Genomic DNA, 24,615 nt, shown 5'->3' with positions numbered 1-24,615 from the left:
ACTGTGTACTCACCTGTCTGCCATGTCGAAATGTTCCTCCAACCTCCAACTGCTTCTTCTTCTTCGTGGGATGCCGTTTGTCTTCTTCCTCTTTGAGGTTTGAAGTGAAGCACCCCATTCAGTGTTACATTAGCGCCATCTTCTGGAGTGACTAAATTGATGCCGACTACCTGCCTATTTAGCCATTAGAAAAACAATTAAAAACATACCCAGTATTTTTGCCTTTTACTAGTAAAAACAAATCACTAGATGTTACTAAAAAGTAAGTGTATCATAATATTGTAATAATACGTTTTTCAAAAAGATTTTTTTTTCCAAAAAAATCTTGAAAAATGTAGACAGAATGCAATGACTTACAAAATATTTTTACACTACATACAGAAAACCATAAGTTCCTATAACAATCAGGTGCATCTGCATGTTTTGTTTTTTTGGAACCTAAATATAAACATGCATAAATTAAATGGGATTAATTAATTAAAGGATGTGACAGCTAAATTTGTCAAAAGTAAACAGACAGAGCCCAAACATTCTGCAGTCAGTTGTTTAATCATGTAAGAAGTAGCCTGTTGTAACAATGAAAAAATAGTGCTTGTTGAAAAGTTTTCATGGTACATTTCATGACTTGTATATAATAATTAGTGTTCAACATTCAGCAGATCAACATTACACTATGTACATATATGAGACGTAGTGAGGGCTGGTGCAGTGACTCCTGTCAACATCTGCACACGCTTGCACATACGATCACATGCACACACACACACACACACACACACACACACAGGTGAGGCAACATCAGAATCCAGACAGGAGGCCACTGGAGTTGAGGCAGACAGCATTGTGCTAAAATGCTGAGGCAGATTCATGTTTTACAAATGCATGAACGACACAGTTCAGTTAGTGTTGTTTTTGTACACATAGTATTAAGGACAGAAATGACTGGAAAAAAAGAGAAACAAATATGTAAACTGTGGCTTGTTGAATTTGCATTGACTTAATAGCCACAGTTAGCATCTGACCCTAGAAACACACATTACATTCTACAGAAACAAAGCTATCTTGCAACCTTTATTCAGGTTATAGCTATTAAACCGATTGCTGCATTTAAAAAATAATAAAGGAATAAATAAGACACATTGTAGCATCTGCACAGTGTAAAAATATCTTTTGGTTTAAATAAGACCCCCTCCCTGCAGCTCTGACAGCTGACTTACACATAAACATCAACAGAATAAAAACATTTTTTTACTCATCTTTCTAGCAGCTAAGAGTTAGATAATAAAAGCAACATCTCGCAAATATTACAGTAGAACATCTAACCAACAAACAGAGCACAGTGGCACATTAATATTAGGAATGGCAGTACTCAAGACTCCATTAAGAGCTTATAAGAAAAGAAAAGCTAAACCTTAAGATTACATAGTCTTGGGTCAAACAGCTTCAAAAACCACAGATTGGCAGATCTCAGCAGTATCTGGTGCAAGGAACTGGCTTAATATGTGCTAATGCCCACAAATGAAAGCTGAGCCTCCATTTGTGACTCTTCCTCTTGTCGTGTTGCTGCTGATCAGAAGTCTTCATTCTCCTGTGCAGCTTTGTCATGCAGCTCATGGAGGATAGGAGTCAGGATTGCTTTTAGTGTGGTGTACAAAGATTTCTCTGAGGCAGGGTCAATCTGAAAAGGGAGAAAGACATGTTAACTCCCACTGTAACGCATCTCAATGCTAAACACAGCATGTGTTGCTCCGCACCTTAGTAAACGCTTTAATAGTTTGGGTAAGAAAACTGGTTTCCACTTCTTCAGGCACAGGCAGGAGATGAGCAGCACAGTCGAGGATACACAGCAGGGTGAGCCGCTGGCCCTGAGATGAGGAGATCACATGACAGCATTTTGACTTTCACAGCCAGTTAAAGCAAGGACAGTATCTGCAATGATCTGAACAGCCAAATGACAAGCTGAGCTGAGTGTAACTTCTCTTTACAATCCGATAGCAACCAGTTCGGCAGTTTTGCATTAAAACGAAGAACATTAATCATCTGTGGAAGCTATAAAATGCTAAAAACATCAGCCAATCCTCCGGGTGGACCCTGCGCAAAGTATTGGCTGGTTGTCACTCTCTTCCTGCTCTGTGCACCCTAGAGAGGTAGGTGCATGATGGCCAAAGTCACAAACCGCAGCTCGTCTTCAGGTAATGTGCGTCCATGTGATTGGGAGGCGTGGCTTCGGGGTGAGCTCCGAGAGAAAGGGGCGTGTGTGTCCTTTCGAAACCTGGCTGACTCTCACTGAGTTTTCAAAATCTTCTGCTCTACCTTTAACAGTTTGAACATCTTTCTAGCTATGGGTACTGCTACACAACATAAATCTATGCTTTCCTTTGACTGTGGTTGCCATGGCAAAGCTTCCTGTGTGCACTGTTTAACTCTGGGAGTGTAGCATTAGCAAAATGGCCGCAATCTGGCAATATTTTAGCTCCAGTACAGTTTTCTGAACATCCCTAATATTTATGTTGTTGTTAATCATATGATAGATGCTACTAGCTAATATTAAACACTGGTGTATACAAGATATTGAGATATTATTTATGCAAATTACTGATGACTCATTGCTGCTCTAGCAATCACTGACTGATTAAAGAAAATAAGCTATGTGCTTGTATCTGTTGCAGATTTTAAACTCTTCTTTTTCTCCAATGCTTGTCTGCACCTAGAGCCAACTGTGTGATACTCTAAGCAGAAACAGTTTGTTTGAGACAGTGACTTAAAGACAAATTTGTTTAACAAAGTGCGCTTCAGACAGATATTCAGCACAGCTACCTTTTCCAGTGAGTCAAGAGCATTTTCTGGGTTTACGGTCTTCTCACTGAAGGCATTTATATCCTCGCAGCTGATGACAGGATCTTTGAGCTGCTCCAGCCATGACCACATCAGACTGGAGAGGACCAGAGGGTCTCGCTCCATGCAAAGCCTCTCCCATGTCCCCTCTCTGGAGTTCAGCTCAGTCTGCATATCATAACAAAGAACAGTGAGTAGAACAGCAGCGCAAATGGGGGAAAATCAGGTTTAGGTCCGAGATAACAAAGTAAAATGTGCTGCTTTGTGAATAAACCGGAATCACTGCCATTCTTACATGTTTCTGCCAGTCAGGTTTACAATAATATCTGACCAGACTTATAATATATGTAGACTGTGAATTGTTTTTGCTTCACATTATGGCTCAGCTGACCTTTTGGATAATAAAATGTCATCATTTAACATGTAAAGCAGAGTTGGCTTTAGAACAATAGACTATATATAACAAAAGATGAAGCGTCTGTGACTTTAGCCGTTTCTGAACATCCAAGTTTCTGTGGGAGGGTCCAACTGTCAGCAAGTTGGCAGCATCACACTAACCCCTAACCACACTGTGTGGTGTCATTCCCAAAACTATTCCTAACATCTTAATATAATTAAAATAAGTGTGTGTGTGAAATTTCATCCCCTGTATAGTTACCAGTATAGCGACCAAAACAGTTTTGGTACCAGACTGTAAACATGTTCCCCATAAAGTGCTTCATATATCCGATTCACTGCTTTAGTTAATTTAGCTGACAATCTAAATTGGGGGGTGGGGGTCTCTATTGATAAGGTAAGTCTGTAAGGTGACACCTGTACAAGGGGTGAATGTTTTTATGCTTTGAGGTGGGTGCTCTATCACAGCATGAGCTTCCTGCTTCTGTGACTGCACGTCTGCCTGAGCTTCAGTCACGCACCACCTCTATGTATTTGGAGTGTATGTGGACTGTGACTGCAAACATGATGAGAGTCAGAACTTCAGAAACCAACAGTTGATATCTTTTTTTTTAATTATCAATAGTTTGCACATATAAAGTACACAGTATAGTACCAGGTATCATACCTGCTAATTTGGATTCAAAGTCAGGCTGAAGAAATAGCTATTTAGCCAAGTTTAAAAGTTTTTGTTGTTACAAGGCATACTAAAACACAAACAGGAACTTACCTGCCATGCTGTCACTTTGGATGTGAGATCCTTGTCTGTCAGCTCCATGGCCAGAGCTTTGGCCACCAGCAGGCGCCTGCCCTCTAGAGAGAGCTCAGACTGGAGGGTGATAAGGGGAACCTCTGTGAAATTCCCTCTGTCCCCTGCCGACATGTCCTCCTCACTGGATGCCAGTTTTCTCTTGGTTAGTAAGGCCAGCTGTGTGGCGTCACAGTGGGATTTTCTTCCATGGTCAAACAGATCTAATGACAGACTCTTGTGCTTAAAGAGCTGCTTTTTTAAAACAGGGGATCCAGAGCTTGCTTCTGTGTTAGAGTCCTGAATGCTGCTGATAATGTCCTGAGGAGAGAGGTCACACAATCCCAAAGGATTACAGGCTGGAAGGCTGCTGTGAGACAAGGAATGTTTAATCAAGTGTTTGATTGGTCTGTTGCTCTTTAGATTTTCTAAATGTTGCCGTTGCCCAAGTTTGTGAAGCACAGAGTCACTGTAGCTGAGGCTCCGATTGTTAGACAGAGAGGATCTCTGTGGGCTTTCTACATTCTGCTGCCTCCAAAGAGGGTCGAGCTCATTGTCGCTGATTAGAGGCTGATCATAAGCAGATCTGGCCTGTAGTGCTGGTGGGCTGAAAGGGTGAGATGAACATTGTAGAACAGGGATCCCTTTCCCTCTCATCTCCTTCCCAAGCTGCTGAAGGGCCTGCTGAGACACGGTCTTCTCCACCTCAGCAGTGAGGTCTGGGATCTCCAGCCACTCCTCCTCAATAACCACCTGTCTGTTGGCCGCGATGTCTACAAGCACTCTGCACACCAGCTGGACGATCTTTGGCACGTTCTTCATCTGCCGAGCCTCGTAGCCGTGCAGCAGGTGGCGCTGCCGGGTAAGATACTGGGACAAGGTGATGGCGCTGGCTTTGGGTTCTGCACAGGAGAAGACACTCCGCAGAGGAACCAGGAACTGAGCAAACTCCCTAACACACAGCAGCTGACCTCTGGTCTGGATGGAGTTGGGTCTTTTGGCTCGGACAAACAGGATGGCTTGGTCTGCGCTCATCCGGGTTGTGAAGACCAAGTAACAGGCCAACAACACACCTGAAAAAGAAAAATATACAACTGAACATGGATCATTTTGGAAAGACAATTTAAGCAATCCCAAACAGTTGTTACAAACCTGTTCTCCCAAGTCCGGCGTGGCAGTGGATGGCCATTTTCCCTTCTTGGACAGCAAATGACATGACCTTCACCATGTCCAGGATTGTAGTCAGAGATGCTACACCATAATCCTTCCACCCAAAGTTGTAGTAATAGACTGAAACACACAAAACCACAGAATTTACAACTGTACAATATCTAGCCCCTATCCCAAGTTTTTGACTAATGCAGGTCTGACTCTTCTTCTCTCTGTCTTTCAAATGAAAGACAGAGGTCATGAAATTACAGCTGATGCTTTGACTTTGGCTGACATCTCAGGAGAGCTTGTTAGGAAGATCGCCACCCTCCAAAGACACAACAATCTGTATGCAGAATCAGCAACAATGTGGTCTCTAGGGACCATATTACATCCTGGATGGAGGCAAAATACAACACAGTGATAGTGCCAAGGGAAATGTTAAATCTAGATGAGCTTCTCTTCTAACATTGTGCTCCCGATACTGTTAATGAGAAAGATATGATACAGATTGTGACGGATTTTGACCTTTTCTGGTCTACATCAAGATAATTTGTTTAAAAAAAACAGTCACTAGATTCTTAATACATAAAAGTCGATGCAGCAGAAAGGTAATTGCCAGCAAAGAAAATACATGCTCCTTGGGGAAAGGCACAGCTAGCCAGCTAGCAAAGTTAGCTGTTGTTTAGTTGATGTGACTTAGCTTTTATCTGATAAAGAGATGAAGTATGCTAAGATATGGCCTTGAAATGTTAGTTCTTTGATGCATTTTGACCTGTGTGACTGAGAATCTTCAGATTACATTCACATAGCTTTTCAAGGACAAAGAATTCTACAACAGAGGCATATTTTCTTAGTTATTACATTAAAAAAATCACTCATTGACAGCAGTCCACATACGCAGCCAGCAGTTGCAGAAATTCAGACTTGTACTTCACAATGTTATGTGGACAAGTATCCAGGTATGCATAGTCAATACATTTCAAATATTATAATATTACATACCGGTAGTTGATGTCTTGCTAATGTCATGCTTTAGCAGCATGTTGGCACTGGCTTGTGTCATGTTGTAGAGATTACAGTGTGTGTGGGTGTAGGTATATATGATATGGCGACTCACTTCCTGCCTCCATGAAAGTCTCGGGTCGATAAGTGAAACCACTCTCCTGCTCCAGCGGATTTCCACAGCTGGCATGTTCCCCAGGCCGCTGCAGGTTAATGACTGTCTTCAAATCACACCTGACCACACACACAACACAGTAATATTTACACACTTACATCCTAAATAACTGCAGGAGAAAACAGACTGGAGCAAACCACACAAATACCTCTCTATATTTCTAGGTTAATATGTTAAGTTAAAATAAGGACATGACAATAATCAATGAGGAGTGAAAGTAGAAGACGGTACCTTTGGAACTGTTCAATTATATTATATTTCTCTATGATTTCAGTGGAAGGCCTTGCCATAGCTAGCAAGTTGTCAGTAATCCTGGAAGTGGAGAATGTGACATGTTAGAAGAAGATGTGGTGAATACAAAAAATGTTTGATTAGCAAGGGAGTGTCATTTCTGATGCTTTCACTTTCAAAGCTTGAACACAACTGCAAACTAAAGATATTCAATTATTCCATTTTAGAAACTAGAGATTACTATCATGGAAGAGAAAATCTAGGACACATGTATTGACTTTTCATGCAACTATTGATGTGGACTGGAGTGACCAACGCTGATGAGCACACTCTGAAAGTACCAATATGAGACTCCAACATACCAGGACGAGTACACTCCCTTGATGGCTTGCTCCTCATCACTCCAGCGAGAGGGGTTCTCATATTTACAGGCCTTCCCTCCACAGGCCATAGAGCACTGCATGTGACCAGGGATGACGTGCCTTAGGGTCTCCCCCATCTTGGTGTACTTCGCTGTCGGGACCCTTGCATTTGCTGGAGGGAAAAAAAGAAACAGAACATTCTCTACTTGGTAGTACTTAGGTCGGATCTGTTCTTCATCAACCCTTAAATGCAAAACACAAGTTATTCCTTCAGCATGGTTACATTTCCTGGTCTTATGCTGAGTGTGTGGCTGAGGCTGGTTCACACTGACAGCCACCATAACTCTGTGCGAGGAGGAAGAGAGGATCTCCAGGGCAGTGCTACGTCTCCGCTGCAGGACTTTCAGCAGGGTGTCCGAGGCAGAGTGCCTCCGCCCACTGGCCATCATCTTCGCTGGCTACGGAGTAGCGTCCTTAGTGCTGCTGGGCTGTGCTGCTGCCTGCACTGCGATCATCTCTGCACTAACAAAAGGCTCCTGGCTCAACGGCTCTGTGCCCATGGTGAATCATCGCTCAACAATCACCCATTGCTGATCAGTTCATCAGCAGCATTTGAAGTGTCACCATGACAACCAACTCCAAAGTCGTCAGTGGGAGGTAGACGGGGGCCAATGTTTCACACGCATTACACACACGTACACTACAGATCTGAGGCAGGCGGCTTGTAAGTGAAAAAGGAATTGTTGTTCTTGTATGTTAAAAGGCTGTACATGCGGTGCCGCCCCACAGGCAGTAACAACCTGTTTTAACAAAGAGACTTTTTGATTAGATCATTAATACTCAAGTGGTTTACATAAAAACCTGCAAAAACAACCTGTTAAACCCTATTTTAGTGTATTGAAGAAACTGGTACCTTGTTGCATATGTGTCATTAGGTTCAAATGATCTGCCAACTACTTAAAGTTGTGTTTGAGTTCATTATATGTAAACCTTGAAGATTTTCCACCCAGGCAGTTAAGCATTAATAGAAATGACTGAAATGAGATTTTTCTTGAATTGAAATAAAAAATTAGGGCAATTCATAGGATTCATATTGTACGAATATTTATTTGTATCACAAACTGCTGATATGTAAATCTTACATTTTTATGAATATTTAATACTTTTTAAAATATATTTTAAGAAATTCTATACTGTTTTGTTTGTTTTTTTTTGTTAGTTTTTTTAATGAAAACTGCCTTCATGCCCGGTTTCTGATTATGGCCAGGATTGTGATCAACAGAATCAGGCCGACAAATACAACTTAAAAAGACAAAAAACTAATTGTGACATTTGACAGAAGCTATAGCAATTTTTTTTCTTTTAGTCTAGAAAATTTTAGCAGTGTAACAATAATTGCAGATTTCAAAGTATCACAGCACAAGTATGCAATTGTGAGGAAATGTTACCACTGGTTAAAATAAACTTGTGATGTCAGCAGACTATTCACAAGAACAGACATTTGGTTATGATGCTGGCCCGTGCTTTGATCTTGGTTTGGCAGTCTCATGCCTGTGTTGTGCATGATGCTGTCTGTGTTAATTAGCAGTGTTGCTTCCCAAGGCTTCTTGTTTCATTGATGTTTACAGACTCACTTATTAGTGTTGTCTCGTTCACTATTAGTTTTTGGTTTTAATAGAAAGACCTAAGAAAGACCAACGGCAGGACTTAGTATGCACTGTGTTACGACATTAGGCTTGAGGGCTGCTCAACAGTGGAACAGCCAGTCCACCATCAAAGTGAAGCCAAAAGGTGAAATGATACCGCTGGCTCACAGAGGCTTAGTGCGTGGGAGCAGCAGGGAGGCTGCCAAACAGCAAAGATGACAGAGAGCAGGTGAACACGATGGCCACATCAACACATCCAGTGAAAAGTCACTTTTATCCTCTGTCTTCTACTTTACCCGTTACTAGGTTTCATTGAAATAACTTACATCAAGGGAGTCAAAAAACACACAGATTTGTTTGACTTGTGGTAGAGTAGTGAAATCAGATCTAGTAATAATTCTACAGTTAAACAGAATCCTGCTGAATCATATTTGAAGCACAGTGTTTTCTTTTGATAACATAACATTTAATATAGAATCTACATTTTTATAGCAATACATGTGAATAACAAATTAAGTTTTCTTGATGCTCATTTTACTTAACTGAATTAAATCATTGTTAAAGCAGCATCTGCTCCTGTGATGGTTTGTGTTGTGCAGCTCTCTTACCTGTCTCCATCTCTGTGCTGATCTCCCCACTGCGGGCTCCACTGGTGGAGTAGGGCAGGTCACTCAGTATGCTGACTCCAGCTGCCATCTCAGGGGCTGAAAGGTGTGAATAAACATTGTGTCAAAGGCAGGTGATAAAGAAAAGAATTATTAAAACAACCCAATGGCTTGCAGGCAGAAGCTTTGGTTGTGCTGATAATGCAAACAGTCACAAGGTGTGCACACAAATAAGATATGAAGAGTGTGAGAGGCGCTGCCTGGCAGAAAAACCCAGGGGATCAAGGGAAACGTGCAAACTGAGCCGCCATGTCAGCAGCTCGTGTGTCAGTCTGACCACTGCACCTCTGGGAGCAGGTGGGCGTGGCCTGGGGACAACAACAGCAGCTAGGTGCACTTCTGAGATCTCAGGTGCTAAGTTACAAAGAGAACCGACTTCAGCAGCCTGCACATACACACACAGGTTTCAAGATGAGCACGCCTCATCAATCTTGGTCTCTCTCAAAGATATTCTGATTGGCAGTCTGAGTGAGATGAGGAGAATTCTTGTCATTTACAAGGCTGATGCCACACGTACAGTATAAATAATTCAGATGACACATCCAACTGTGTTATTGCGCAGCCTTCAGCACAGCACTTCTTGACATGCACATCTGATTTATGTAGCCTGATATTGCAGTTGTGCGACACAGCTCTCCCACAGTGTCAATGTGACTCCAGAGACCGACTATTTCTCACATTACACCCAGGGCTTTAATGGCCCTCGCTGCCATGTGCTAACTGGTGTTGCTTGAATGAAACTCTGCACCTTAACATCTCTCTGCCTCACTGTGATCCATTAACAATTGAGACGGGTCACTGTACCTCACATGCTTACTTTTTGATGGCCAAACGATTCCCTGACCTTTGTTTTTCCTTCCTCTCTGATAAAGTCAGCGAGGAGAATTAATTACAGAGCACAGAGTCCACGATCACAATACTGACTTATACATATATTCGAAACAACTAAAAGCCAAGCTAAGGAAACCTCTTTTTATTTTGTTTAAAGTAGCAACTTCTTTTTTTATAATTCTCTATTGGAGGGGGTGTTAAGGATGTCATACAATCTTATATAAATTACATAGTTTTCTATAATAATTTTACATAATTTATATAATAATAATTTATAAACAAAATAAATGACAAATCATGAGCAAACTCAATCTCAGATTTCAAGTTGACATGATAATTCCCATATTTACTGTTACTTTTACACACTCTGTCTTGCACTGATTCAATAAGCCTCTACTTTTCAATTACACCAAGTTCAATAAGTTTTTATTTCATTTTGAATTAAATTTAAAAGCACAATATTGTTATCAGTCAAATCCTTTAACTAAATTTTTAGCAAAACAATTACACTCAAAATATGAGTGTAGGGACTTGGAGGCACGCTATAGCAATAATGGGCTTACCATACCATACCTTACCGTATAAATATTCAAGTTCAACAGTATAGTACTGACACATGCCCTAACTAAAAAGGTATTTGGCTACAGAGAGTAGGAAAAGTGCAACGTGGCTGTGACACAACAACATTGGCACATTTTTAGTCCAAATTAAATGTAAGCCTGACCCACAGCAACACTTCATGTAGCCATTCAACTAATTTAATTAGAAAATAGATGTTTTATCTAATATGCATATATGGTGACAAATCTATAGAATACATTTTTATGATACTTTTCTGTTTATTTCAATCAAATGCTTAAAAGAAATTTAAGGAAAGAACATTTATCTGCTAAGCTGTAAAGGGCCACATTTAGGTTACAAGAGTTAGTGCAACAGGTCCCCATGAATAATTCAAAATGTAAAGTTAGAGTTAGCCTGTCTTTTTCCACCCACAACAGTTTTTGGACTTCTTGTACACTGTAACCCACACTTCCCGTTTACAAACTGACATGGCATCAACACTGGTTGAAGTCATTCCAACATTACTGGCGGAAAGAAGCCTATCCAATCAGTTCAGCTTGAGCCTGACACCACTTGGCATTGTTTGTAGGAAGCTCTTGATAACAAGCTGGAGAATGAGAAGCTGTTCTTCATGACAAAAGTGACGTACATGCATCAAATATTAACAATTATATGAAACTAAAGGTAATAGAGTAGTCATTCTTCCTATTCAAAAACAAATTAAAATTCACAGATTTCTGGTGGAGTGTTGGTGGACATGATAGAGATGTTGTGAAAGCTGTTATCTTCTAATGAATGTGGGATGTGAGAGTCATTTCCACTGAGTGCTAACAAAGAAATATGGCTGATGAGATGGTGTTCCTCACACCACACTGAATTTGTGGCAATACCCACATTGCCACAAAGGGATCCAAGAAGAATGCCAGCAAAATAAACAGCCTCCACAATGATACAGCACAGCTATCAGTCACTGTGCAACTGTCAGCTTTACACATGGGACCACAGGGACGAAGAGCAGCACTGCTATTTATTAATCAGCTTGTTAACTGCATATTCATTCACCACTGGCATTAATACGAGACTCATTTTAAAGCTAAGGTATCAAGTACCTGTAAGAACCCTGCAATTTGTTGGAAGGCCTTTTAAGGAGTTAGCACTGTGTAGAGACTACATTGATCTTGAGGGAAAAATTGCTACTTGTCTAACCTAATGTTTAGCTCTTCCTGCTTTTAGTTGGGGTTTTGATTATTCGTGGGCCACTGTTTTTAACACTCAACAAGCTTTTTGCCACTCAGTGGGTATAACCACAGTGACTTCGGCATGACTGGACTGTAATGTGGAAAAACCACCTTCTCTGGTCGCCTAAGGCCTTCCGTTATTATGAATCTTTTTTTCCCCACAAGTGGCTTTCCCTCAGTACTTCAGCTTGGAAAAGAAGCTTAAATGCATCCAAACTCCTGAGGTGGAGCTGGTAACTAAATTTGCAAACTTCAATTTGCTAATTACCTTTTTAGGTCATATTGCTATTACAGCTAAGTGCAATGTGGCTACATAATGACTAGCATAGGCTGAGTTCACTTTATCTCATTATGTTATGGTGTCACTGCATCACAGCTAGCTGGCTAAGCTTATTTAAAAAAGCATGAGCTATGATCTATGGGAATATTTCTACCTGCTCTGCAAAACAGATGAAGCTTGCCAGCTAAGAGCAACTAAATCATTACTTTATACAGTTAGCTGATAATTTAATAAACAAGCCTGAGAAGTAACAAACCCTAACCCTAACCCTGGGAGTTTGGTTTTGGATGCAGTTATCCACATAGACAGTGTTTTGGTGGTGACAACATCAGCCAAGCTATACAGACCTTTGCCTCATAACATTTAACCCGACATGCCATGATGCTGTAATGAGAATTTGCTGCAAAGGATCGATAAAGTTCTATTCTATCACACCAACTCATTTCTCATTCATGGGACGACATGCATGGCATGCAACACTGAGTGACACAAACCACTGTGTGCAACAACGGCACAAATAATCAATGCCTGTACATAAGTATAAGCAACAGGGTGTTGTGTCGTTTACTGAATGGTAACGGATGTCACTGTTACGAAAGGTTTTCTGATCTCTCTACTTTCACAAACCATTTTTTTAATGCAGTCACCAGATCACAATTTTACAGCTAATCTATACTCTGCACCTCCACATTTTTGTAGTTTGAAACATGTTTGATAAACTGTTATTACTTAAGATCACTTGTTTAGTTAAAAATATGTAAAATATATGTAAATAGCAGTTAGACTAAAGAATAATTTCAGAACGGCCAATTTCAAAATGAACTGATGGTGTTAACACATCTAGGAGGATGTTCGTACTCTAATCGTGATGGTGAGGGAGGACACTCAGCTGCATGTTTGAGAGCTGTGTTTTTTGACTTTTAAAACCTAATAGCAAAATGACAGTTAAAGATGTGGTCAACTAGGGAACTGGCACAACTGCTACTGATGATGCTGTCATCGGTCGCTGAAGCTGTAGTTCATACTTCCTCTCTCCATGCACCTACACATTTTAAGTCGGCTAAGCAGCTGTCTGTCTTACTAGCTGCACTCATGTTTTCTTCTTTATTACTCCCTCAGTCAGTTTAACACTCGCTAACATTGCCTCTAATGCACCGAACTTGTCGAGCGTTGTGTAACGTTACAGTTGAGGCAGTGTGCCTGGTGCTGATGCTGCAAGCTGAAGATTTAAAGCTAGCTGATTAGCCTACTCCACTGCATTAGCTGAAGCTAGTGCGAGTTAAAAAACAAACAAACCTCACATGCCGTTTTTCTGTGGTCAGAGTCAGGAACCGCTTTTACACTTCTTGACATAGTCGATTCATCAGTCCAAAGCCATTGTTGTTTTGTCGCTGACACGTCGCAAACCGGGGTTTTCTTCTAGCCACATCATTTGGTCAGCTAAGTGCAGCTAGCTTCCTAGCTAACTTAGAAACCTGACATGTTGTCGTGTGGAACGGTCCGGTTTCGTCACGTGACCAGAGGCACGGCTCGCATGTTTTAATCTGCGCATCCTGATAGTTTGGATTTGGACAGTTTTGAATTTAACTGCTGCAAAGCAATCAGACTTTGGTTATGCAACAGTGTTGGTTTTATTATTTTTCTGTGTGTAAATGCATACATTTTTCTTCAGATGTCACTTCAGCCCTTTCAGCTCAGGTTTTCTCATTAGTTCACTCACACTTGATGGTGAACTGATGTCTGCTGTGCCAAGACCTTTGGTAAACTTCTGTTTAATGATTATAACTTGTACAGGTGGTTTTATAGTATATAGCCTATATTTGTTTGTAGGTTTTTGTTGTGTGTAAAATCAAAGCAGCAGTCAGAGGTTCATCTGTAGATCCAGCTGCTGGAGCTGGCAGGACTCCCAGGTTCACTCTCTTCAACAAGTGAGGGCAGATTCTGCACACAGTCACTTGTGGGACTATTATAAGAGGATGACATGCTGGTAGAGCAGCTGATGTAAACTGTGCTTGTGTCTCATGCTGAAATTTTACTTTCCTACCACCAAATCCAAAACAAATAATGTTTGAGAGAAACCCCTGTTCTCTGATGTGGTGTGGTACCACTGATAAAATACACGATTGATCTTTGCTGCAGCTCCAGATTTAAAAAAAAAGAGTTTACCACACTCCACTTCCTAGTTGCTTTTTGTTTTTATTAAGTTTTAACAAAAAGTTCCTTCCTGTATACAATTGTGAAGTTGTAACCAGATGGATTTAAGATAGTATGAAAGAAGTATGAACATTAATTTTCTGGGCATTGTGACGTCAGTAGTTGATCTTTTTTTGGGACTCCTCTGGTGCCATCTAGTGGTTGAATATTACAATGATTTCACTGACCCACACATTCTCCTAACATTACACATTACATGCGATTGCTCCGCTGTGTGTGTAAAATCCCATCATCTTTCAAACTATATAATTTAATGTTCTCCACAGCGGGATTATAATTTATCAGCACTCAGTGTTTATAGGAAGCAGGAGATTGCTGACAAAGAGCTTTTAGAATGACACCATGCAGCTTTATGGGTTATTTTAGCATGCCGGATTCTCTTCAGGATGCTTAGGCCTATAGCTAATTCAGTGTGGGCCTTCTGCTGTAAGACATAAAGACAGCCACTTGTCCAAACAAGCTCGTTGTTGTTGTTAGTGCAGAGGGGGAACAATGGAAGCTGCTGTTAAAAGACTGAAATATCATGCATTGTAGATAACATACAATGCATTGTTGTTGCTGTGTAGTGTGCATTCATAGACTGTAAAGCAGCTGTCAAGAATAAGGAACATGAATGATTTAGCCTCAGCATCAGGTTTATATTCCACTCATTTCCTTGTAATCTCAGAAGCCACCAGCAGAGGAAGACATGATCCAACAATGCCAAGTGATCTTGAAGACACATGGCTGCATGTACAGATTGTGTAAACTTTATTAAAAGTGCAGTAAGGAAGACTTCAACCATCAGTCTGTTTGTGTGAACCTTTACAGCCAGCCAGCTTTCTTACCTTGGCTCTTTCTGTGTGTTCCCTCAGAGAATGAAGGTCAAGTGACAAGTCTGACGTTTCCCAGAGTTTGAGTTTTGCTCTGCAGGAAACTTTTAATTAAACAAAGAAACATGTAAATGATGTGTTCAGTCATCTGTTGGTTCTTCAAAATCCAAAAAACACTTCATACATCTGTGCATTTTAAAGATAACAGAAAGTCAGGTGATCGCAGGTTCAAATCCACCTGATCTTTGTGGCCACCTTCCAACCATCCTTCTGTTCATGTTCATTTTACATGTTGCAGGATGTGACTTTGTGATTATGATGTTAATGGACACAAAACCAGCACAAGGAGACAAACATCAACCATCTAGAGACACCAATAGTACTACAGAGACACACACAACAAGCACAACGAGACACAAATCAATCACAGGGAGACACTAACGTACGAAGAAAAGATAATAACTTAACACACAGAATAATGGAAGTACCACAGGAAGATGTAAAAACATCAAAAACACACACAAAACAACCATCAAGTGACACATTACCACCAGAAATAGCCTTAAATCCTCCACAAAAAGACACTCATAGAGACAACACCTAAAAACCACAGAGACATAAAACAATCACAAAAAGGACACACAACCTTAAATAACACAAAATCACCAGAAACACTGGAAAGCTCCACAAAGAGACACAAATATATAACAAAGGGCCAAACACAAAAAGACACACAGCTTCCACAAAGATACACAAAAACACCACAGACAGAAAAGAGAAATTAATGCTGTCCTCTTCTTTGTGCCTGAAAATATTTGGATGAAAACATGTTGCAGATGGATATAATCAGCCGGCTAATCAAACCTCAGCTGATAGGATCAGTGTCCTGCTCCCGGCTGTCACTGTGTAACTAGGCCACTGCAGGGGAAATATATCATCTTGGACATTTAAGAAAAAACTTTTCCAGAGCGCCTCTGAGGTTTTTTTTTTATTCTTTGTGTTTATTTGTCCCAAAACTTGTGAAATATCTCTCAAAGCATATTTTTAGCAGGGTGGCTTGGAGAAGCTAACCCTAACCCTAACCTCTGGCCTTATATCTACTCTGCAGCTGACAAGCCTCAAAGAACTTCAGTTGTTAAATCTCAGCTCATTTTGACTTCTTAAATAAAAACCCAAACTGGAGCTGTAACTATCACGACAGAAATGACATCCACAGCTGACACAATCACACTGTGATGTGCATTATGCAACTGACAACTATCTAAAAAGTGAGGAGTCAGCATACAGAGATCCAGCTTTAGTAAGCTTTAGTACATACACTATATGGATGGATGAGTTGTGAGTCCTTTAATGTGTACATTTAATAATGTGATTATCTCTTTCTCTTTGTTTAGTATATAATAAAAGTTCAGATGCAATTTAGCATTAGTACTGCTTTTGATGCTGATGAGTCTCATTGTGGTAGTTTAGTGTCTGTTTGTGGTGAGTGTGTGACTGACTGTTTCAGTCTCTCTGTAGTGGTTTAGTAATTCTTTGAGGTAGTGTAGAGTCTGCCTCTCTGGTGGTTTAGTGTCTTTTAGTGGTAGTTTAGTGTTTGGTCTTTTTCAGAGGGTCAGTGTCTCTTTGTGGTTGTTTTGAGTCTCTGTGTTGGTGTAGTGCCCTTGTGGTAACATCTCTGTGTTAAGTGTCTGAGGTAGTTTAGTGTCTGTCTTCTTCTGGTGGTTTACTGTCTCTCTGTGTGGTAGTTTGGTGTAATTCTCTTTGTGGTAGTTTAAAAATCTTGTGTAGTGGTTTTATGTCTTGAAACAGTACCATGACAGGCAAAGGACCCGAGGAGCTGAGAGGTGAGTTTGGTGGTTTGACTGCGGTTGTCGATGCTGAAGATCATCACTGCGTTTACCAAAGTAAGAAGCAGGATCAGATCAAACTTTTTCATTGTTCACACTAGCAGAGCTAAACTGACTTATTTACACAGCCCTCTTTAGTGCATAAAGTTGTCAAAACTTGTGCCCAACTCTTAGCTATGTGTTATTTCTGGTTGGCTCACCTTGTTATGGAACATTTAGTTAGAATATGACTTGTGGTTGTGCTGTAGGGGCACAGCCACAACAACACAATTGTTGTTGTTGTTGGGGGCCACCAAAATCCTAGGACAGGCCCTGGTAGTAATCAGTGTTTACATAAAATATTATTACATAAAACACTCTAAAACTGGACTGAGCGCAGGTTGTTTGATCGCAGGCTGTCTATAGCGCAGCTGGATTTTGACCCTTTCATGCTGCAGCTAAAACATAAACATGCAGATTCATCATCCTGCCTCTCACGTTTTGAATGGTCGTTGTTCATACTAAATTAAACAGACGCTTGGTATTTAAAATGCTCCTTATTTTCTTCCCTTTTGCATAATTCTATGTAGGACAAGTGCGGCTTTGCATGTGACTTTGGTTCAGAAAAGGCAGCGAGCAGACAAGCCCTGGGAAGAGGTGGAGCCATGACGAGGCTCATAAAACCCAAAGCCTATTCCTCCACTCACTGCCAAGGTGACGAGCTCCATGTCTGACAAATACTCCGACCTCCGCGGATCACATTCAGCGATTGGGCATGAACACAGCCGAGTTCAGAAGTTTTTGGTCAAAAGTTTGGGTTCACTTCCAGATTTTTTGTCTAAAGGGAGCATTAACTGGGCAGAAGTAGCGCGTAAAATCAGCGCAGAGGACGCACAGAGAAAGGGGGCTACCTGTAGTACTTGAAACTTTCCTTTGATCCAGGTCCTGAGGATAACTTTGACCATCAGTGTTGATCTCCGGACTACAGCGCTTCCACAGAGGGAACATGAGTTCTGGTTTGGGCCACTGAAGGATTGATAATCGGCGTACGCGTTGAGGTGACCGCACGAAAGAGATTATGCAGCATCCTTTGGACATGGGGGCGCATTACTATCCTCCGGAAATTCACCCCGATCACAGAACTCATCGCTACAGGAGTTTCATGATTGAGGAGATTCTGACTGATCACCCGGAGGACAAAGCATCGGCCCCGGCCGGGGAGCTGCTCAAATTCGGAGTACAGGCTCTTCTGTCTGCGAGACCTTTCCACAACCAGCTGGGTAAGACGTGGAAACATGAATAACGCACATTATGATTATGATTTGTAGAAGCAGTATTACCGTGATTACCGCAATTCCTGATGCGGGATTATTTTTGAGCAAAAGCTATTTTAAAATGATCCAAGGTGCAGACATAAAGAAATAGCTCAGTTATAGGAAATTACAGTGTCGAAAAATAAATAAACATCCAACTAATTTTTTTATCTTATTACCGAAAACATATAATGGCAAAACATTAGCCTAAATATTCAAGTTAAATATTCTTGGCGTTTGAAGGGCGTGCGTAAAAACGTCTCCAATTGCGTACTCGGCAAAAGCATTGTTCCCTAAACGCCTCAAACGGATGTTACGGTATTCCGTCGTTTATTAATTGTTAAGTAGATAGAATAATATAATAAAATATAATAATCGGCAAGTATGGGCAAATGTTGCTTAGACATTTAAAAAATACAATATATTACGCAATAGGTTTTTTGTTTTGTCCAGTGTGTTTCATGGACAAACAAAACAAAACACAAAGAAAGGAATTGTCTAATTACTTGTCTTCTCACTGCTCACATGTAATGAACAATACAATTTAAATGTTAGCCTGTACACTTTGATGTGTTCCATATAGACTCAACCTGATGTCTGTAATGTCATTTTGCATTCATAATATGCTTGTGATTAAAAAGATATGTAGCCTATATATAGGCCAGAATAAGTAGATCCAGGCCTACATAGATAAAAATCTTGTATATTTATAAATAAATTTCAGGCCCACCATGGAGTGTTGCAGCTTTTTGATACCTGTTTGGAAGGATGGGCTGGCCAGCATTGTTTGCCTAAATGTCTCTGTATTGTTGGACATTATTTCTATGCAGGCAAACAAAATTTTGATTTTTAAAAACAAACTTACTGGCCTCTATCAGTCGATCTTAAACTTGCTAAAATTGTTCAAAAATAAAAACTAACAACCCCCTCTCTGTGTGCCCGACATCCCCACAGTGATAAAAGCCGACCAGACAAGCCTCCTCAAGTTCCCCATGTCCCCACTTTCCTGCACCCTGGGCTCCCCACTCGGCCCCCCGCTTCTGTCCGCGGCCCCGGGCCTGCAGGTCGGCGCCGCGTCTCACCATCTGCCGCTGGACCTGCACCTCCGCGGGAAGCTGGACCACGGATTGGACGGAGGCAACAAGACAAAGAAGGGCCGGCGGAGTCGCACCGTGTTCACCGAGCTGCAGCTCATGGGCCTGGAGAAGCGCTTCGAGAAGCAGAAGTACCTTTCCACCCCTGATAGGTGCGTTTTTGGAGAAGGCAAGCAGAGAAAACAAACCAAAGAAATATGCTATTTTAATTTGGATTGATTCCTTTACGTTAATATTTATGTAAGTTTTCCCACCCAGTCTGATACTTGTACTTTTATTTTGCTGGTATAAAAGTCTAAAATATGGTTATCCACCAAGTACAGATTTTAATTACGTAAAGTTCCTGGCTGCATGTGTTTTCATCAGCAGGTGGTGGGGTCACTGATGTAGCCTTATAAAGCAACGTACACCTACTGTGCCACAGGCACACGTGCATATTAATGACTATATTATGACCAGGTTGAGTTTTGTCGGTCGGATCTTGAATTATAACACTAAGTGTTGTGTTTCTTCCTTACAGAATAGATCTTGCTGAGTCTTTGGGCCTCAGTCAGCTGCAGGTGAAAACATGGTACCAGAACAGGAGGATGAAATGGAAGAAAATTGTAAGTTTGATAACACAAAGATTAAAAAAACGTATGTAATTCGAACAGATGGAAAATGTGTGGTGGACTAGCCAGTTATAGACTAGAATATATATTTTTTTGCATTATGCATCTGTCACCTGTTGGACCCGCAGGTGCTGCAGGGAGGAGGCCTGGAGTCCCCGACTAAACCAAAAGGCCGCCCGAAGAAGAACTCCATCCCCACCAGCGAGCAGCTCTCCGAGCAGGAGCGATCTGCTGCAGAGGCCGACCAGCAGTCCGAAGGCTCCAGCTCCCACATAGAGACCACGCAGGAGGAGTGACACGCAGACATATTGATCTCTGGGACGCTTAAGTGCGCGTGCGGAGGAAGGACATTTGCTGCACCCTCCTGCAGCCACGTGTCTCTGTAGCATTCCCTCATGATGAACTTGGTGCTGTTTGAGGAGGGAATTCAAACATTTGCAGTAGGTCTAATCTTTATATTCGGATCCACTCTCACTCATCTGTTTTGCATTCCTTTTTTGTGTGTAACTATGCTATGTTTAATTATTAAATATATTTTCACTAATGCTGTCCTCCGTTTAATAGCCTGTAAACACGGACACTGTTCACTGGGTGCGCTCAGTCAGTCCCTCTCTGTCACAGGGGCCTATAAGAGTGTTCTGGGGCTCTTGGCAAAAAAATGTACAAGTAGCTCCTTCTACCAGGGACCATCACATTATGTTATAAATAATCTGACACCAACAAACCTGTTCTTCATCTTAAGTTTAAAGGTAGTAAGGCCCTCGGGAGCCACGGCCTGGTCTGGGGCCCTAAGCAATTGCCTGCCAAGCAGCACCTGTGGGCCTAATATGGTTACGTTGCTTGATATCAGTGTGTCATTGGTTGCTCACATAAGGGTTAGGGTTAGGGTATGGACACATTGCACATATAGCGGGCAGACAGAGAGGATCTCTCTGGATGCTTTCTAGGATGCTTTCTAGGAAAAGGCGCAATCTTACACGTGGTTTCCTAGTTTATATTGATTTAGTACATACTGTAACTGCACCTAATTAGCTGTCGTTGAAATGATGGAGATAAATGGCGCGCAGCAAAACGTTACATTACTGTAATATCTGGCGGTGCCGCATTATTATATGAGGTGTAATATCAGGTTGAGTTCAATTAGAAGGGGAGCACTTGTGTTGCTGTTGGTGCTTTACAAACAGCATGAATCTACTTATTTATTATTTTAACATATATATATATATATTGTGGTTACATTTTAAAGTGACAGGCTCCTGTCTGCTTGATGCGCCATTTTAAAGCGCCTGGTCGTGTGTGTGTGTGTGTTCAGGGTCTGCACTGCACAGAGATAATTTTACATTCTACTAAAAACAAAAAAAAACACACATTTAATTTGATATTTCTTTCCTTGTTCAGCGATACTGTTGAGGTGTGATTGCGGTGTTATGTACAGCGGAGAGAAATAACGGGACTGAGGCGTGCAGGCACAGGGAAAACTGGACAAAAAGAGTCGCATTATTGATAATATTTGTTCCATATTTAAGGCGAATCAAATTATTTAGGCTATATCTGTCTCACGATTTGTAGTGACGCTTTAATAATTCCCTGAAAGATTCACAGGAGGAACACATTCCTAAATAATAAAACTGCGTATAAATTTATTTATTATTTTAACGAATTTTATATTGAAAATAATACTAAAGGTTACCGATTGTTTTAGAAATAGAATAATGTGTAACATAAATGCGTCAGAACATAACAGCACAAGCCCATCATAACCAAACAGAGGGAACACAAAGCGCGGCTGAAGTCAGAACTTTGTGTCTAAAAAAACCCCACATGTAATATTATCAGTTAGTATCAGAACACTAACAGCAATAACGGATATGCCATCAAACAGTGAAAATATAGGCTACAGTTAAAATAAGCTAAAAAAAAGCAAAGTAAGATAGAGATCAAAACAAAAAAAGATGAAATAAAGAAGTAAGGAAATCTGTTGAAAATGACAGGCAAAAAGCTAACATAAAGAAGCGGTGAAGAGGCGGCACAGTGACTTTTTCCTCTTTATTAAGAGTATGTTGTAAAACATCCTATTTGAAATCACTAGGATGTTGGAATCGAATAAAAATAAAAGTGCCTGAATCTATCTGGTGCAGCTGTGTTATCTTATGGATCTGTTCTGATGCTTTTATTTTGTAGAGCATCTCATAAGAGCTCAGGCGTCATCATCATCCTGTTCCAAAACCCAGTCAGCGTTAAAGACTGGTACAAAGCTATCAGTGTGCAGCAGAAATACCACTTAAACAACATCGTAAAATGATGAGGGGTCAAACTGAGAGTTACTGTTCACTTTTTTGGGATATAACCTCAATTTAATGCTTAATAACTTCTCATGTAAACATGACAGAGCAGGCTAATGGCTCAGATGGAGGAAGACGTCACTAAATCTATAAACACAAATTGTTGAATGAATTAATCTGGGTGGAAGTATGTGACATTAAAACACACAGAGATTTGTTTTTACAGCAAACCTACTGAAATATGATTTATAAAACTCAGCCTGAATGTACAAGTTTAGAGTTTGTATTTTTTTTTTTGGCCCTAACCATAAAAAATGTGCCTTTTAATGTATTTTATAGCAGAACTGACTCAGTCACTCTGTTTATCATTGCTCCCTTAAAACTATTTATTTTTTTTCCAGAATTTTCCTTATTTTCCTTTTCCTTATTTTTTCTGCAACCAAAACACATAAAAAAATAAATATTAAACATCATTACAATTATATGATAAACAATCAGTGCCATGATTCAGACAGGGCAGCAGCTCGTACTGAGTTTTACAAGCTCATAGTCATGCTTTTCATTAAGCTATAAAATGGCCAATTGGTGCTGTAAATGAACAAAGCATATACAGCTGCAGATTTTATAGTCGCACAATATTTTATGATGAGTTTTCACAACCTGTTGGAGCTGATGGTGCTTCTGCAAGGGGGAATGTAAGCACAGATAGCTTGAGACATAAGGTCAAAAACATGTTACAAATATGCGATAAATGCAACATCTTTTATTATTATGATTTGTTATAGGTGCTAAAGGGTGTATGGTACAAATGCAAAACACAACAAAAACTGCATTTATGATAAATGTGCTGATAAAGCAAATTTTTTTAATAATAATAATTTGCTTTATTCACTAAGCAGCTTTGTGAAGCACATATACAACATTTAATGCAACATTCAAATTGAAATTAAACCAACACAGTCATTTGAAACTGCATCTGTCTCTCCGTGATCACTCTTTTTACTCTGAGCCAAACAATGACCTTGTGATGTTATCCCTGTGTGTGTGGGTGGGGGGGGTGGGGGGGGGATCAATAAGCAGCTGGGTTGTCATTGCAGCACAAACACACACATACACACACAAAGCAGTGATCATCTCTGCATGTAAACACAGGAACAGAGCCGAGATGGTTTACTTCAAAGGAAATACGTCCTAAATGTTAAAATTAAAAGGTCTTAATCTCCATGTTTGGGCTACAAAACACACAGTTTGGAGCTTTTAGCAACACACACTGTAATTAACCCTGTCAGCGCGGGCAGGCATTGTACACACAGTATGATGCTTTTGTAACGTTGTGCTTTATTTCAGATTGCATCAAATTTTGTAGGATGTGTTTTTTTTTAGAACAGAATCACATATTTACAGAACAGTCCTTTAGTGTCTGCTAAAACTAAATATGATGAGTTTTTAAATAGAACTCTGGCCTGGTGATGGAGACAGGCAGACTGCTTTCTCCATGGAGCCCAGGCTCATTCAGTTTGACCTTCCAGCTGTTACTGAATTAAGATATTGTTTTTTTTTATTCTTGAATATAAAGTTACATCTCTTTACATTTCAAAGGCCTGCTGTCATTAAGAAGGCGGTGCTCAGTTTTCAGTAACTCGAGCATCATTATTATGTAAAGACAAACCTATTTTCCTCATGGAAATGACATTAGGATTAAAAAATGAGAATTTTTGGAATGTTTTACATGACTTAAATAACCATAAAAGCCTTATTTATCATTTAAAATTGTGTGAGGCTTATTAAATCCCCTATAATCAATTATAAATAATGGAATTCATAAAAATCTCTTGTATTAGAGTTCTCAGTTTCACCTGAAGATCCACAGCTGAATGGGACATCTGCAGGCCACACACACACATACACAAGTTAATCAATCCTTGCCCAGGAAGTCAAATTTCTGTCAAGGTTTAATCATATGCAGATTAATGACAGGTTAACCTAAACAGCAGAGCTGAGGTTGGCAAAAAAGAAAAAAAGAAAAAGAAGGTCCCAACAAAAAGAAAGAAAAACACCAGCAGAAATGCATTTGTCAGTTTCTAAGGTGAATGTGTGAGGTCGCCTCAGCTTCACAGCACAGATTAAAGCTGCGCTGTCCAGGCTTCATCCACGTGTACGTTCTCCTCTCCTGGGCTTTGAACAGGGCCGAGTGTTGGACAGCAATGACTTCCGACATAAATTACAATCAGAAGGAAGAGTCAGCTGCCAGGAATCTGCAGATTGGGAACATCCATACAATTTAATCATTAAGGGGACCCTG

At 40.5% G+C, this 24,615-nt stretch overlaps 2 protein-coding genes across 4 annotated transcripts; one reads left to right on the top strand and one right to left on the bottom strand.

Moving 5' to 3' along the window:
* Positions 1–533: 533 nt before the first annotated feature.
* On the bottom strand, positions 534–13,649 carry ptpdc1a (protein tyrosine phosphatase domain containing 1a). Of its 3 annotated transcripts, none has more exons than XM_028406038.1 (10): positions 13,463–13,649; positions 9,195–9,290; positions 6,941–7,112; positions 6,579–6,659; positions 6,288–6,406; positions 5,171–5,308; positions 4,001–5,091; positions 2,818–3,003; positions 1,755–1,865; positions 534–1,678 (listed from the first exon to the last, which is right to left on the bottom strand). In XM_028406038.1, exons 1-10 carry the CDS (start codon positions 13,512–13,514, stop codon positions 1,571–1,573), a joined length of 2,154 nt encoding a protein of 717 aa, XP_028261839.1. In that variant the 5' UTR covers positions 13,515–13,649; the 3' UTR covers positions 534–1,570. The 3 variants fall into 3 exon arrangements, with proteins under 3 accessions (XP_028261839.1, XP_028261841.1, XP_028261842.1); XM_028406040.1 differs by having other exon boundaries at positions 13,458–13,596; XM_028406041.1 differs by having other exon boundaries at positions 13,467–13,529.
* A 4,083-nt stretch (positions 13,650–17,732) lies between these two features.
* On the top strand, positions 17,733–20,575 carry barx1 (BARX homeobox 1). Its single transcript, XM_028406458.1, has 4 exons — positions 17,733–18,293; positions 19,281–19,572; positions 19,941–20,025; positions 20,160–20,575. Exons 1-4 carry the CDS (start codon positions 18,092–18,094, stop codon positions 20,325–20,327), a joined length of 747 nt encoding a protein of 248 aa, XP_028262259.1. The 5' UTR covers positions 17,733–18,091; the 3' UTR covers positions 20,328–20,575.
* The last annotated feature ends 4,040 nt before the right edge of the window (positions 20,576–24,615 follow it).

This window comes from Parambassis ranga, chromosome 5 (genome assembly GCF_900634625.1).
Source record: "Parambassis ranga chromosome 5, fParRan2.1, whole genome shotgun sequence".
Taxonomy (NCBI): domain Eukaryota; kingdom Metazoa; phylum Chordata; class Actinopteri; family Ambassidae; genus Parambassis; species Parambassis ranga.
This window is presented reverse-complemented; position numbering and strand designations above follow the sequence as displayed.